At 47.9% G+C, this 14,943-nt stretch overlaps 1 protein-coding gene across 3 annotated transcripts in view; it reads left to right on the top strand.

The window, feature by feature from the left end:
- Positions 1 to 14,943, top strand: part of Chst15 (carbohydrate sulfotransferase 15) — an 83,100-nt gene that overhangs the window by 63,245 nt on the left and 4,912 nt on the right. For all 3 annotated transcript variants that reach the window (XM_075972540.1, XM_075972541.1, XM_075972542.1), the window contains exons 6-7: positions 6,300 to 6,456; positions 14,655 to 14,802. In XM_075972540.1, the coding sequence (XP_075828655.1) occupies positions 6,300 to 6,456; positions 14,655 to 14,802 (305 nt within the window). The remainder of the gene's footprint in view (positions 1 to 6,299; positions 6,457 to 14,654; positions 14,803 to 14,943) is intronic.

Genomic DNA, 14,943 nt, shown 5'->3' with positions numbered 1-14,943 from the left:
GCAATGGGCTCCAGAACACCCATTTATCGCTGTTATCATTTTTGTAGATGAGCGTGGTGACGCACCATAACACATTGGCTTTTTGTGACCATGGCAATGCCATTTTTTTGTGTCATCCCCATGTTTGTTTGCTGCTCTGTCACCCGTTGTAATTTTTTTTTATCAGTCTCTTGTGACTTATTAAGCCACTCCAGAACAAAATTGCCTCGTGCTTCCAAATCACTGTGCACCTAAAGTGATAGAGACATCAAATAATATCCTCAAACCATTGACTCAAATGGCTGGCATCCTCCTTGGTGAGCCACTGTCTTGTCTCCGACCTGAAGTTGGGAGGGACTGTGGGGCCTATGGGCTTCGGGGCCAGGTGGACCTTGATTTGTTTCTGGTATGTGTGACCTGGGGTGAGCCCCTGAATCTGTCTTAACTCCAATCTCCTCTTTGATGAGGTATGGATCTCATGGGGTGGTTGTGGGGTACAGAATAAAAACATGCACACTGTGCCTACCGTGGAGCCTCTGCAAGTTCTTCATAAACAGTCACAGGCTGGAAATGGGGGGATTTCAGAGGCCAACTTGACTTGGCCTTCGCAAAGCCGAGGGACCAGCAATTGATTTATCCCCCCACCCCCGCAAACTGTGGAGGCGGGGAGAACAGAGAGTCTCATACATGGACGCCAACCAAGTGCTCAGTCACTGAGCCACACCCTAGCCCAGATCCCACTTTAACTGTTATCAGTATGCCGACCTCTGGTTTGTGCTAACGAAGAGCAGAACCCCTTAATTGAGCAGCCGTGGCATTGAGGCCCCCACCCAAGTATTATATGGCGAGGCATTGTCTGTCTCTGTGGGAATATGTGGTAATTTTAAGAGGGAGCCCTCTTTTTACCCATGAACACACCCTTCTAGTGCCTCTCCTAGGGTTTCAGGATCCTCCTCTGTGCTCCACAGAAGTGGGGTACACAGACAAGGCATGTCTGGCCCTCACGCAGGCCCGCAGTTACAAAGCTGCACCAGCAGGCTTCTAAAATAACCCCAGCACAGAAGGCCTGGAATGTTCTTGGGCTTATATTTGGAATTGCCGTTGGAAACAGTCTTGGCCAAATGTAACACCCATCTGTTCAGAGTGGTTTGGTCCCGAGAAGATGAGGTAGATCACGGGAGGGGGCTGGGCAGCGCTGACACAGGGCGCCAGGGGCTTTTGAACCCCCCTTTTCCTTCTGCCCCTCATGTTACTGCAGGTCCTGCACCCCCTCCACTCTAGGCTACTGGAGCCACTGCCCTCACCAGAAAATTTCCCTTTTATGAAGCCGGACTTTCCCCACACTGGTCTGTCCTTTAGGGGTTCAGAAGAGCAGTCGTTCCTACTGAATCTTTGTTTCCCTGTGGATACCTCTCTTCCCCACCACCATCTGGCACCTAGCCCCAAGGATGGGTATCCCTTTAGGTCTGGAATCGTCTGCCACTTTCCTGTACCCTCCCCAGACTTTCCTTGCTATCTTTGTCAATACAGCCTCAGGTGGCATTGGTGTCCCTCCAGCCCCGTGATGATTCACACAGCTCACACTGTGTTGTTCCTTCTCCTCACGTCATCACAGTGCTATTGAGGTTAAAGCCTGAGCTGTGAGTGTTTGGGTCGGTGTCTTTCCATTTGATGTCGCTACACACCCCTGCCTGCTCTGGCTCTTTAGGTTCTCTAGATACATAGTCTCGACCTGTTTGCTGTCATTGATCATTTTTGCCATTTAATCATCCAGGTGGCTTGTCAGTCGTCCAAGGTCATTAGCCTTGTTGGTGCCTTGTCCTCCTTCCTCAGAGGACTCAGTTCCTGCCTTGCCCTGCCTTCTTCTGAGGGAGTTTAGGTGGCTAGTTCTGTGTTCATCCTTGTAAGGGTCAGGTTTGGGTGTATCACATGCAGGGCTGGGCAAGAGTTGAGGCAGTTGTCATTTTTTCTCTGGCACAGTTTCTTGGGTTGAGTCAGACTGTTTATCGACAGAGATGCTAGGATACACGTGTCTCAGGAAGGGTTCTGACCTGTGTACTGAGGTCCATGTAAATCTGATTCCTAGCTGTAACCAAATGCTCTGCAGTGATTGTTCTGATGGTGAAGAAGGAAGATATCATGGTACAGCTGATACCAGCGGAACCAGATGGATTAACTTGGGTAAATGGATGTCTTAGTTAAGGTTTCTATTGCTGAGAAGAGACACCATGACCAAGGAAATTCTTAGACAGGAAAACATATACTTAGAAGTTCAGTCCATTATCATCATCAGAGTGGGGTGCATGGCAGCATGCAGGCAGACATGGTGCTGGAGAAAAGGAGCTGAGAGTTCTACATCTTGCAGGTAACAGGAAGTTGACTGTGGCATTGGACACGACTTGGGCATATATGAGACCTCAAAGTCCACCCTCATAGTGACATACTTCTTCCAATAAGATCATACCTCCTCCAACGAAGCTACACCTTCCTAAAAGCGCCACTTGCTATGGGCTTATGGGGACAGCTACATTCAAAATACCACAACATATGAATCTTGGGGATCATTCTGCTCATGCTTTGTGAAAGCATGGGATGTCATGAGGAAAGTCAGTTTGAAAGTAGTATTTTTTTTAAAATTTATAATGTGGTTTTGTGTGTGTGTGTGTGTGTGTGTGTGTGTGCACACATATGCCAAGGCATGCTTGTGAAGTCATAGGATAACTCTCAAGAGTTGGTTCTCTCCGTCTGCCATGTGGGTCCCCTGGGGGTCCTTGCAATCTCTATGGGCATCAGTGGAACAATCTGAGTTCAAGGAAAGAATGAAACTCGACTCAGTTTAAATTTTGTTAGCCATCACCGATTTCAAACTTCCTGAGTCTGACATCTGACTGTATGTTTTAGCCATATTTAAGCACAGCACCATTTTGGAAAAAAGTTTCCTGATGACAATTAACTTCACTACCCCCCCCCTTTTTTTTTTTTTTTTGGTTTTTCGAGACAGGGTTTTTCTGTGGCTTTGGAGCCTGTCCTGGAACTAGCTCTGTAGACCAGGCTGGTCTCGAACTCACAGAGATCCGCCTGCCTCTGCCTCCCGAGTTCTGAGATTAAAGGCGTCCACTACCCTTTGTATAACAGAACTTAAGATATGTTTATATTGAAACTGTTTGCAAAGTATGTGTGGCGTCTTCATAAAGATGAGTTCCACTGACTTAGAAACAGTGATCAAGCTAAGGCTCTAGGGAGAATGGCTGAGGTAAACTCTGTGGGAGTCAGGATTGGCCTGGCCCTAAAATAACATAGAAGTCACTTAGGCTGTTGTAAAATACGAGTGACACCTCCCACAAGGATACATTTTATGAACCGAGAAGCAAAGTTCAAGGTTTGGTGGGAAAAGGCCTGGAATAAACAAATACAATATTCTGTGGTTTTTGGGTGAAGCCTGGTCTTATAGATAGCAAAGACTCACCAGGTCGTAAACTATATCGTTTCCCATCTTTCTTTGAAGAGACAAGCTTCCTTATCTGTGTTCACAAGGATCTCTTACATACTACATGGGTCCCAGGTATTGAACTTAGAACCATAGGCTAGGTGTCTGGTATCTTTACCTACTGAGCCATCTTGTTGGCCCAAGGCAAGTTCTTTTGAAATGTTCGGCTGGCCAAGCTGAAATAAACAAAACACCCCAGTCCCACCTGTGTACTGCTGCTTTTAGGCAATCTCCAAGCAACCCCAAACACCCCAAAACATCCTCTGTGGACCTGACTGAGAAAGAATACCGAGGGAGAGACCTTAAAGACATTGCGCCAGGTGGGGGGTCGACACCTGGAGTGTTACCCTGTTGTCAGAGGTTCGAGTGGAGAGAGTGCCCAGCAGGAGGCCTGGAAGCAAGCCTTGACCTCTGCAGAATGCATGTAGCTCAGTGGAGGTGGGAGCACAGGGGTGATGTTCAGTGCCGATATCCCATCCCTAGACACATAAAGATAAGGAGACTCACTGGAAGGAGAGATAACAGACTGGGGATGCAGAAGGCTTGAGAGTACAGCGCTGGGAGGAGAGAGCAGCATGCCATAGAGCCCCAGGCTCTGGGCACCAGCCCAGCCAGCATCGCCCTTGGTAGGGGGTGCAGTTAGGGTTTGCGTGTTCATGAAGGATGTCTTGCAGAGCTGTGGGAGCACGGGCAGGTGTTTGCAGGAGGAGCAGAGAGGGAAACATCTGGAAAAACAAAGCCAACAGCGGGGAATTCTTACTTTCTTTGCAAGCAGCAACGGAGGTTTAATAGTTAGGAAACACGTCCCAGGAGTTCTCAAAGGGAAGAAATTATCCCAGCATCTGCTGAAACATTGAAGCCGATTTCATTTCCGGCTGTTGCTGGAGGTGTAGCTGCTGCGATGGGGCTCTGCTGTGGAGGGGAGCAATTGAGCTCGGCTTGGAGTACCGCAGAAGCAGGATTTTTATATGCAAGAATCAGGGACTGGGAGTGGAAATCACTAAAGGGAAACTCAAGGGTGGGGGAGTCTGGCTAAGCTGTTGCACCAGGATTCCTCCCTCAGCAGGCCGGAAGCATCTGCTGGGCTAGGAGGATTCCTGCCAAGTCAGAGGGTGGTCACGATTTAGGAGTGGGGGTGGGTTACAGCCTAGTCAGCTTAGCCATGTCTACAACCCAAACATCAACAGATTTCTGTAGCTGTTTAGTTTTCTAGTGGCCTCCCATGAATTTTCTGTCCCTCCCCTCCTGCCTCTTTCCTTTCCCTCCTCTTCCCTCTCCTCTTCTCCCTCTTCCAGGGGTCTAGATTTTGAGTCACAACTGGACTTGAACTCGATATGTTATTTTTTATATTGTCCAATATGTTGTCCTTGAACTCAAGATCTTTCTTCGTCAGCCTTCTGAGGCACATACCTTCATAAATTAACTCTCTCTCTGTCTCTCTCTCTCTCTGTTTTTCTCTCTCTCCCTTCTTCCCTCTCTCCCTCCCACCCCCTCTTTCTTTTTCTTCTGTTTGGTTTTTTGAGACTTAGTTTCTCTGTGTAGCCCTGGCTGTCCTGGAACTTGCTTTGCAGACCAGGGTAGACTCAGAGATTTGCCTGCCTTCACCTCCCGAGTGCTGAAACTAAAGACGTGTGCCATTCTTTTAATAGCAGAATTCTTGCTCAAATGGGACATTGCACACAGAAAAAAATGGAGCACTGACAAGTGAGGTTAAGGGAGACGGTCAACTCCCGTGGAAAATGTGGTTACATGCAAATGCCCACGTGTGGTGTCTGCACAGCACACCGGTCTGCAGGTGTTTCCATGCGTATTTGTGGGTGCTTTTAGTCTGTTTTGAGACAGGGTTTTTACACAGTAGTCAAAACTGGCCTAATGACTTTATATCTATCCCCCATGGGCCTCAAATTCAGACATTCACCTGCCTCAAGCTTTTTGATTACAGGTATTGAACTACCATAACCGATTTCTAATGTATTTTTAGATATTCAGAATATGTATGGGAAAACTCAGGAATTTCACGGGGGATTGTAATCCTGCCTGGATGGCATGTACCCCGGTTTAGGTCCCTTCAAGAGAAGGGAATGAGACAGTGTAGAATATTTTCATGGCTTCTCTTTGCTTTTGAATGGTTTTTGAAACCTGGTTGTGGAAATAACTGCCGTCTGAGGGAACTAGAAGGAATTTTAAGCAGCAAGGTGGGGTAGTGAGTGACTCAGTGGGGAAAGGCGCCTTCTGCCAAGGCTGAGAGCCTGAGTTCAGTCCCTGGACTCACATGGTGGAAGGACAGGACCGCTAACTGCATGCTGGCCTCTGGCTTCTACACGCATGCTGTGGCCCCCACTCCCAATAAATAAACGGGTTTTCTTTAAAAAGTAGATGAAGGCTAGGTGACCTAGCGACAAACCTGGTAGGCCTGAGTTTCATGTCTGGAACCCGTACAAAGGTGCAAGACGAGAACTGGCTGCACAGAGGTGTCCTTTAATCACCACACAACAGGCGCTGTGGCATCTGCATGACCTCCCATACCCCAATAATAAACAAAATAAAATTAACGAAAGACAGCAACCAACCACAAGCTAATAACAAAAGCCACCACTGGCTGGTGTTTGGGGCTGGGGTAAACATGTCTGAGTTGGAAAGGTAGGTGGTATGATATGGGTGGGAGCAAGAAGAGAAGGGAGGGAGGGGGCTCATCTGAAAGAAAGGGAAGAGAAATTGTTGTATTTTAATAAATAGAGCTAGCTAAAGTAATGGCAAGATGATTTTCATTGTCGCCCACGTGGTGTGGCCTCACGTTCTCGGGTGGTAAGAGTATCATTTATTTTATTCACAGGCTGTACTCAGACTATCTCTACTTTGCAAGTTCAAATAAATCTGCAGACGACTTTCACGAGAAGGTGACGGAGGCTCTGCAGCTGTTTGAAAATTGCATGCTGGATTATTCACTGCGCGCCTGTGTCTACAACAACACCTTGAACAACGCCATGCCCGTGCGTATTCGCCAAGCCAAGCCCGTACAGAGCGGGGCCACTCGGATGCTATTCTGTGCGGGGGGGGGGGGGGGGGGGAGGGGTTCATTGTGTGAACTGGGTTTTAGCGCAGGGGCGGGGCGGGGGGCGGGGGAGACAGAGCATCCGAATGTGCAGATGATACCGAGCTGTCTCAGAGCAGTAGCTAATGTGGAAGCAGATACTCCTGCCTGGAGAGCCACGAGAGCAGCTGGATCTTTCCAGCCTGTTGTTTGTGTTCTTTCTTGCCTGTCACCCAGACACTTGGCATCGAGCATCTCCTCCCTCTACTAGGGATCCAGGGTGCACTTAAGAGGCCTGCCATTTAGTAAGGCTCCAAAGCGCACTCTGTAATTAGAGACAGGAAGACTCTGGTCCTCAGGTTGTCTCGAGCATCACTGCGGCATGGGCCATTCCGTTGGGTTCCAAATTACCCGCTTATGAGTCTGAACATTCCGACAAGGTCTTCGCTGAAGAATGTTCTCTCGACTCCTCTGTTGTTCTCCGTCTCCTCTTAAGTAATACACCCAAAGTTCCAGCCTCATGCAAACAGCACAAAACTGTTGCTGGCTGTGAATCCAGTGATTTAGCTGAGGTCGCATTTCCACTGTAGGCTCCCGGGTCTGAGTGCTTGCTTCCACCGCAATGCTCTTGCCTTAGGTCGCTACCTGTCCCCATGTAAAGCCATGTCACACGTTAGGTATGCACAGATGGCTGTAGGTGAGACCCCCACTCCAGGAGAGTGAGGCTCAGAGGAAAGACTTCAGTCTCTGTGCCTGGCTTCTCAGACCATCTTTTCTTACCCTGGGGGGTCTTCCTGCAGAAATTGTCGTTCGACAAGGAAGATCAGCAGAGGTAGCCACGTTTTCAGCTAGGCAAGCTTTGGAGGCAGACGGTGGCATGGGTCCACTCTGGCTGTGTGACTCTGCACAACTGTCATGGCCTCTCTGAAGCTCAGCTGCTTCATTATAAAATGGCCAGGCTTTTGTGGGAACTCAAGACTGAGAGTTGTTTCACATGTTTCTGCATTCATAAATGTATGGTTCCACTGCCTGGTACAACTGAAGCCCCCCGAAGAGTGGAAGTGCTTCAACCTGGTTGGGAAGTGATGGACTCTGCCCGTGTTGGCTGCCCACCAGCCTGGGGTTGTCCCTCGACACAGACCCTCCTGTTGCTGGGGCTTGCTTTTACAGACAGGGATAGTGAGGCTCTGTCTTGTTGCCTTTTGTAGCCAGCTACGTAGTAGATGGGGAATCTGAGACCCCAGTCTAGGCTTTGAACCTAGCTTTCGTTGGGGCTCCAGCCTGTCTCCAGAAGTCCGCTCTCTCGCACTAACACGCAGCAGGCTCTGGAGGGTGGGAGTAGGCAGGTGGTCTATTGGGAGGATTCAGATAATCCTGGATGCCGCCTGCCTCAGGGTGCTTCCTTCCCGGACCTTCTGGAATTTCCTGTTTGTGATGGTGCTGTGCATCTCTCAACACAAGCCCGCCAAGAAGGGAAGAGAGAGGGAGGCAGGAGCAGGCCAGATGGGCAGTGAGGCGTGAGGGATTTGGCTAGTGTGTCTCCCAAGAGAGGCAAGGACATTCTCACCCAAGCAGTCAGCACCCAGCTCTCTCTTTGGGAGCTCTCCTGAGGAAGACTTCAGAGAGGGAGAAACAGATGTAGGCTCATTCCCGCCTCAGTTGCCTGGGCTTCATGGAGAGAGAGAGAGGCAAGGCTTTGGGAGTCCCGACATAGGCGTAGTTGGGTTTAATAGCTGTGAACCGAGCTTCTCCCACCCTGTGAAGGGTCAGTGTCGGATAGAAGCTGATTTGTATGAGGTGACATTTCATTCTACCCTGAGGTCTGCCCTGGGAAAGACAAAGCCTGCACCAGCCAAGCTGGATGTACTTTGGCTGTCTCTAAATAGCCTTCCTAGAGACAGGATATCCACAGCCATTTCCTCCCACAGAGAAGAGGGGCCGTGCCTGGTGTGTTTCCTTTCTTCTTCCTGGCTACAGGCTGACGGAACATGGGGACACCATTGTGACTGGGTGGGAAGTTCATGGGTAACCGCGTGATGCTCTCCACCTCTGGGTGTACTAGAAACATCCATACTAAATGTTTGCCACGTCCATTGGTGTAACTTCAGTTTACTGCTCACTGGATACTATCCTAAACTCTGCTTCCTCCCTGACCTCTGAAGTCACTCCCGTTTTACAGATGGGGACACCGAGACTCATGGAAGGTGTCTCCCACCTACAGCTAACAACAGGCTGCCAGTTCTGATAGGCTTTGAAACTGGTCTTCCTTTCTTTGCTCTTAAAAGTGATTCTGAGCCAGCAGGAGGCATGTACTCTGAATTTCATTTCTGACTGGCCGAGGTTTACAACACCATAGCGTGACGCCTCTTGTCTAAGGGAGAGAACTCCAGGGGCGTGGCAGTGGACAGGGTAGCTGAAGTACAGGAGGGGCTCTCTCTGCACCGGAAGAGGAGTGGGCAGTTAGGGATGGAAAAGAGACTACTTTAGGAGATGGTTTTTCACTGGGATGAGGAGAAAGGTCCTTTCCAGCTGCTCATGCAACCCATCTATAGCATGGGGAATGTGGTCTAGTCTCCTGGGTGCTGATATTACAGGCATGCCCACCACAGCTAGCCCTGGGTACTCTATTAAGGCCTTCATATGGCACCTCACTGCCCGAGGGCCTCCTCCCTTCCCCACAGTCCCTCTTTTTCCATTACTGTGTCATGGCTACCCTCTCCCCATTTAGGTCCTCAGATGGCCTTTGGGCAGGGCCTCTGCTCCCCTACATATCATGTAGCAGATTCTGCCGGAGGGTACAGGTGTGAAGACCCTTCTAGGCTGGGGGTTAGGCTGCAGGTGGGGAGACCTATCTGCCTAACTGGCCTGCTGAAGAAATGCGTGTGTTCAGTTATGCTGGGCTCTGGAGCCTTCACTGTGGCTCTTCCCCCTCTTCCTTGACATGCTTCCCCTGCCTGTCCGAGAACTTCTCATCTTTAATAACTTTCTTTAATCTGACCTCCCCCATAACACTTGTCACAATTGGTGATGACAGGTGTCTGTTCCTTGATCAGTTCAGAGCTGTCTCTGAGGAGTCAGGGCCTTGCCTGTGAAGAAGCATCACATCTTCACTGCTTGGTGTGGTACTTGATACACTATGTGAACGCACAACATTTGCTGAATAAATGAGTGACTGCCTGAGTGAGAAGGGAGGCAGGGTGGGGTCCTTCTGGAAACTGGGGGAATAGTGAGGGCTGCAGTGGCTCCTGTTTGGGCCAGAGTTGGACCTGTCACTTGGTTCGGCTCAAAACTGGATCCCCTCGGGTGCTTTCTAGGGTTCCCATGAGTTGGTCCCTACTGGTCTTTAGACTCCTCAAGGTACTTTTTTAGGATGTCCTGTGTTGCTTCCTATGCCTCCCTGAGGTGTGCCTTGGGTCCCCCATAACGTACTCCCTCAGGCCCCAAAGGGGGTCTTTGCTATGTGGTGGAACAGGCATCGTGTTCATGAGGAACTGGACCCCATGACTTGACTTTGTTAGGAGTTAGCTGCTAAGTCCAGGCAGACACCACTGCCCTCCTGATCTCTTACTCTTTGTCAGTGAGTCACCAGGCATCCATAGCTCAAAGGCTTCCTTCAACTCTGGCGTTCTCTAATTTTAAATGTACTGGGCCCTTGCCCTAAATATCATCTCTGTGTTGGTTCTATTTTGATTCTCACTCTGTTTTGATCCCCATCCTAAGCTGGACAGACAGGAGTTAAACGGGACTTTGTGTGGTGCTGTCTTATCTTCATGGTTCCCAGCTGCAACTGTGTTGCTGCATAGACAATGTCCCGGAGGGGCCCAGAGCTCTCCCTGGCTGAGGGGGAGATGGGTTCTGGAACCAGTGGGTGGGAGGTTCTCCCTTTGGGAGCCAGCACATTTATCGGCATCCCACATCCTCACTCCCTGGACCAGCCCTCTCTGTAAGGAAGGCCCTGTGCAGCCAGGATCCCGCAGGGCTGTGTGCTGAGGGCAGTGGTAGACTCTCACCAAGATCGTCTCTGAGGTTCTTCTGCCACCAGAGCAGATGCATGGACAGGATACAGCTGCTCTAAGCACCAGTGTCCTGTCGCTGACCAGTCACCCCCTTTCCTTCTGGAAAGCTGTCAAGTTACAAAAGTAGTTAGTTTTCCTGGGAGAGATGAACCTTGTGAGGCCAGGCTGGCTGCAAACTAGTCGGGAAGAGATGGGGAAAGCCCCTGGAGTCCTGACCTAGCACGGTGTTCTCATCCTTATTCCTTGTTGAAGGCTACATGTGTGCGTGCTCCTGGGACTAGCACATGCCCATTGCCTTCAGCCCAGTTTAAAGTCTTTATGAGCTGGTGTGTAAGGCAGTGGTACCAAAGTGAGTCTTAGCGACAGCCAAGGGATTTCAGAAACAACTTAGGCCTTTCCTCTAGTTGTTTTCCTTCCTCCATGGCTTCCTCCGTTGTTAGAAAAATGATGAAGTGGGAAAAAGACCGTGAGGGATGAAGACAGTTAGCATCTGCACGCACTCTGTCAAATGTTCCCTTGCTGTGCTAATACTGTGTTCAGCATTTCTGCCAGGAGCTGACGTTGAGCGCTGACACAAAGCTTTTAAGGAGGTGACTTGATGGCCCTGCCCCCAGGAATCTCAAAGTCAAGTTAATCAGGGAAAATGATGAAGAGTGCTTACCTCAATAAACAAACAAATAAATAATAAGGAAGAGAATGCCCCAAGGAGGAGCCTAGGACTGGGAGGAGACACAGAGGAAGAATGATAGGAAGTTGGAGGCAGCTCGGGGCTTTCCAAATGGAGAGCCCTAGGGCCCTGAGCCAGGGCCAGTGAGGGCCGGCTCACTGCTTTACAAAGCACATGGCCATGACAGGTGGAAGGAGGAGTATAGCGATGAGAGATCCAGCCAGGAGCCTTGTGGGTGTCTAGTAGGTGTTAATAGGAGTAGACGAAAGGGTCTGTGTAGGGAGGTTGGAGGGGTGAGATGCTCCCACTTCTGACGCTAGCTCAGCTGGGGGTTCTGGGGTAAAGTCACCAACCGTCTTCAAGTTTGGTCTTGCAGAAGGGTTCACAGGGCACACTAAAGGCTCCTATGACCATAACCATAACTTATGGCATGGGAGGATTCCGAGTCACATCCACAAGGGAAAGTGAATGGCAGAGCCTCCAGTTCATGCCTCCCTTCAGTCAGAGGTGTGCCAGCACCTCCAAGCAGTGATACATGCATGACCACATGACTACAGTGAGGAATCTGGCCACCCCAAGTTGTAATGTCCAGAGTTCTTATTGGGATTCCATCAAAACTGACCCTCTGAGCAGGGATACAGGAACATACCTAAACATGATAAAGGCAATAAACAGCAAGCCAACAGCCAGCATCAAACTAAACGGAGAGAAACTCAAAGTGATCCCACTGAAATCAGGAACAAGACAAGGTTGTCCACTCTCTGTCTACACCTATTCAATATAGTTCTTGAGGTTCTAGCTAGAGCAATAAGACAACAAAAAGAGATCAAGGGGATACAAATTGGAAAAGAAGAAGTCAAACTCTCACTATTTGCTGATGATATGATAGTTTACATAAGCAATCTCAAAAATTCTATCAAGGAGCTTCTACAACACATAAACGCTTTCAGTGATGTAGCAGGATACAAGATTAACTTAAAAAAGTCAGTAGCCCTCCTGTACACAGATGATAAAAGGGCTGAGAAAGAAACCAAAGAAACAACACCCTTCACAATAGCTACATATAGCATAAAATATCTCAGAGTAACTCTAACCAAACAAGTGGAAGACCTGTATGACAAGAACTTTAAGCCTTTGAAGAAAGAAATTGAAGAGGACGCCAGAAAATGGAAAGATGTCCCATGCTCTTGGATAGGTAGAATTAACATAGTAAAAATGGCAATCTTACCAAAAGCAATTTACAGATTCAATGCAATGCCCATCAAAATTCCAGCAAAATTCTTTGCAGACCTCAAAAGAATGGTACTCAACTTCATATAGAAAAGCAAAAAACCAAGAATAGACAAAACAATCCTGCACAGTAAAGGAACTTCTGAAGTTTTGACTCTACCACAGAGCTACAGAACTGAAAACAGCCTGGTATGGCATAAAAACAGACAGGAGGACCAATGGAACTATCAAGACCCAGATATTAATCCATACACCTTCGAACACCTGATTTTTGACAAAGAAGCAAAAAATATCAAATGGAAAAAGAAAGCATATTTAACAAATGGTACTGACATAACTGGATATCAACATGTAGAAGAATGAAAATAGACCCATATCTAGCACCATGCACAAAACTCAAGTCCAAATGGATCAAAGACCTCAACATAAAGCCAACCACACTGAACCTTATAGAAAAGAAAGTGTGAAGTACACTTGAATGCATTGGCACAGGGAACCACTTCCTAAATATAACCCCAGCAGCACAGACACTGAGAGAAACAATTAATAAATGGGACCTCCTGAAACTGGGAAGTTTCTGTAAAGCAAAGAACATGGTCAACAAGATAAAAACCACAACCTACAGAATGGGTAAAGATCTTCACTAACCCCACATCAGACAGAGGTCTGATCTCCAAAACACAGAACTCAAGAAATTGGTCATCAAAAGAGCACATAATCCAATTTAAAAAAAAAAAATGGAGTACAGGCCTAAACAGAGAACTCTCAACAGAGGTATCTAAAATGGCTAAAAGACACTTAAGGAAATGTTCAACATTCTTAGTCATCAGAGAAATGCAAATCAAAACAAGTCTGATATTCCATCTTATACCGGTAAGAATGGCCAGTATCAAAAACCCTGATGACAACTTATGCTGAAGAGGATGTTGGGTAAAGGGAACACTCTTGCATTGCTGGTAGAAGTGCAAGCTGGTATAGCCCCTTTGGATATCAGTATGGTGATTTCTCAGAAAATTAGGAAACAACATTCCTCAAGACCCAGCAATACCACTTTTGGGTATATATCCAAAGGATGCTTAATCGTACTACTAAGACATGTGCTCAATTATGTTCATAGCAACATTGTTTGTCATAGCCAGAACCTGGAAACAACCTAAATGTCACTCATTTGAAGAATAGATAAGGAAAATGTGGTATAGTTACATAATGGAGTACTACACAGCAGAAAAAAATGATGACATCTTGAGATTTGCAGGCAAATGGATGAATCTAGAAAACATCATATTGAGTGAGGTAACTCAGACCCAGAAAGACAAACATCATATGTACTCACTCATAAGTGGCTTTTAGACATAAAACAAAGAAAACCAACCTTCACTTCACAATCCCAGAGAACCTAGACAATAATGAGGATCCTAAGAGAGACATACATGGACCTAATCTACATGGGAAGTTGAAAAAGACAAGACCTCCTGAGTAAATTGGGAGCATGGGAACCATGGGAGAGGGTAGAAAGGGGAGGGGAGCAGAGAAAAATGTAGAGCTCAATAAAATCAATTAAAAAAAATACTGACCCTCTGGTTATTCTGGAGACCACAGCTCCATTAGAAATCACTGTTAGCTTGACTGGTGCTCACAATCTAGGGAAATGAAATTGCTCCTGCCGAGCAGTGCAATCCAGAGGCCTTAGCAGTCACCTGCCAGGCCATAGGGCAAGAGCCGGACTTATCTTTGAGTGTGGGTCAGTTCTTTACTACCAGTTTCTAGGTTGGCATGAGAGATGAAACAGGGTAAAGACTCAGGAAATGAGTAGGAGGGAAGAAGGAAGGCTTTGCCTATGCTTGGTTTTATTCCTCTATGGTTATGTTCTAAGGACGTCACACATGTTCACTGTCATGGTTGCCTTTGAGGTGTCTATTGTGATTGACAGCAGGGAGACAGCCACCCACATGTCATGCAAAGGACTTGCATGCCCTTGACATCTTTCCTAGGCTTCTGTTCTCACTTGTGAGTAGAGGTTGGAGCCATCCATGGGCTGTCGTGAAGATTATGTGCAGCCCTCAGTGTGGGGATTCTTCGCACATGTGGCACAGACGCCTTGTGTTAATATTTGACTTCAGAAAGCAATTGTTAGCTAAGATGAGTCTGTGTTGCTTTACAGAGAGATGTCCGTCATGCTTTGGAAAAGTACCACGCAGGGCTGGGGAAGTGCTTTCTTAGTAACATCCTCCTCTTCCTTCCTAGGTGAGGCTCCAGGTTGGGCTGTATGCTGTGTACCTTCTGGACTGGCTCACTGTCTTTAGTAAGGAACAGTTCCTCATTCTGCGCCTGGAAGACCACGCATCCAATGTCAAGTACACCATGCACAGGGTCTTCCAGTTTCTAAACCTGGGTATGTGCTGTGCTTCAGGCAGTGGGGCTCCACGGACATGAGCTTTCTCATTTGTGTGTTTATTTTCAGTGTGTGTGTGTGTGTGTGTGTGTGTGTGTGTGAGAGAGAGAGAGAGAGAGAGAGAGAGAGAGAGAGAGAGAG

This window comes from Microtus pennsylvanicus, chromosome 5 (assembly GCF_037038515.1).
Source record: "Microtus pennsylvanicus isolate mMicPen1 chromosome 5, mMicPen1.hap1, whole genome shotgun sequence".
In the NCBI taxonomy this organism is placed as follows: Eukaryota; Metazoa; Chordata; class Mammalia; order Rodentia; family Cricetidae; genus Microtus; species Microtus pennsylvanicus.
Note: the sequence above shows the minus strand (reverse complement) of the source record. Positions and strands in the feature narration are given on the sequence as shown.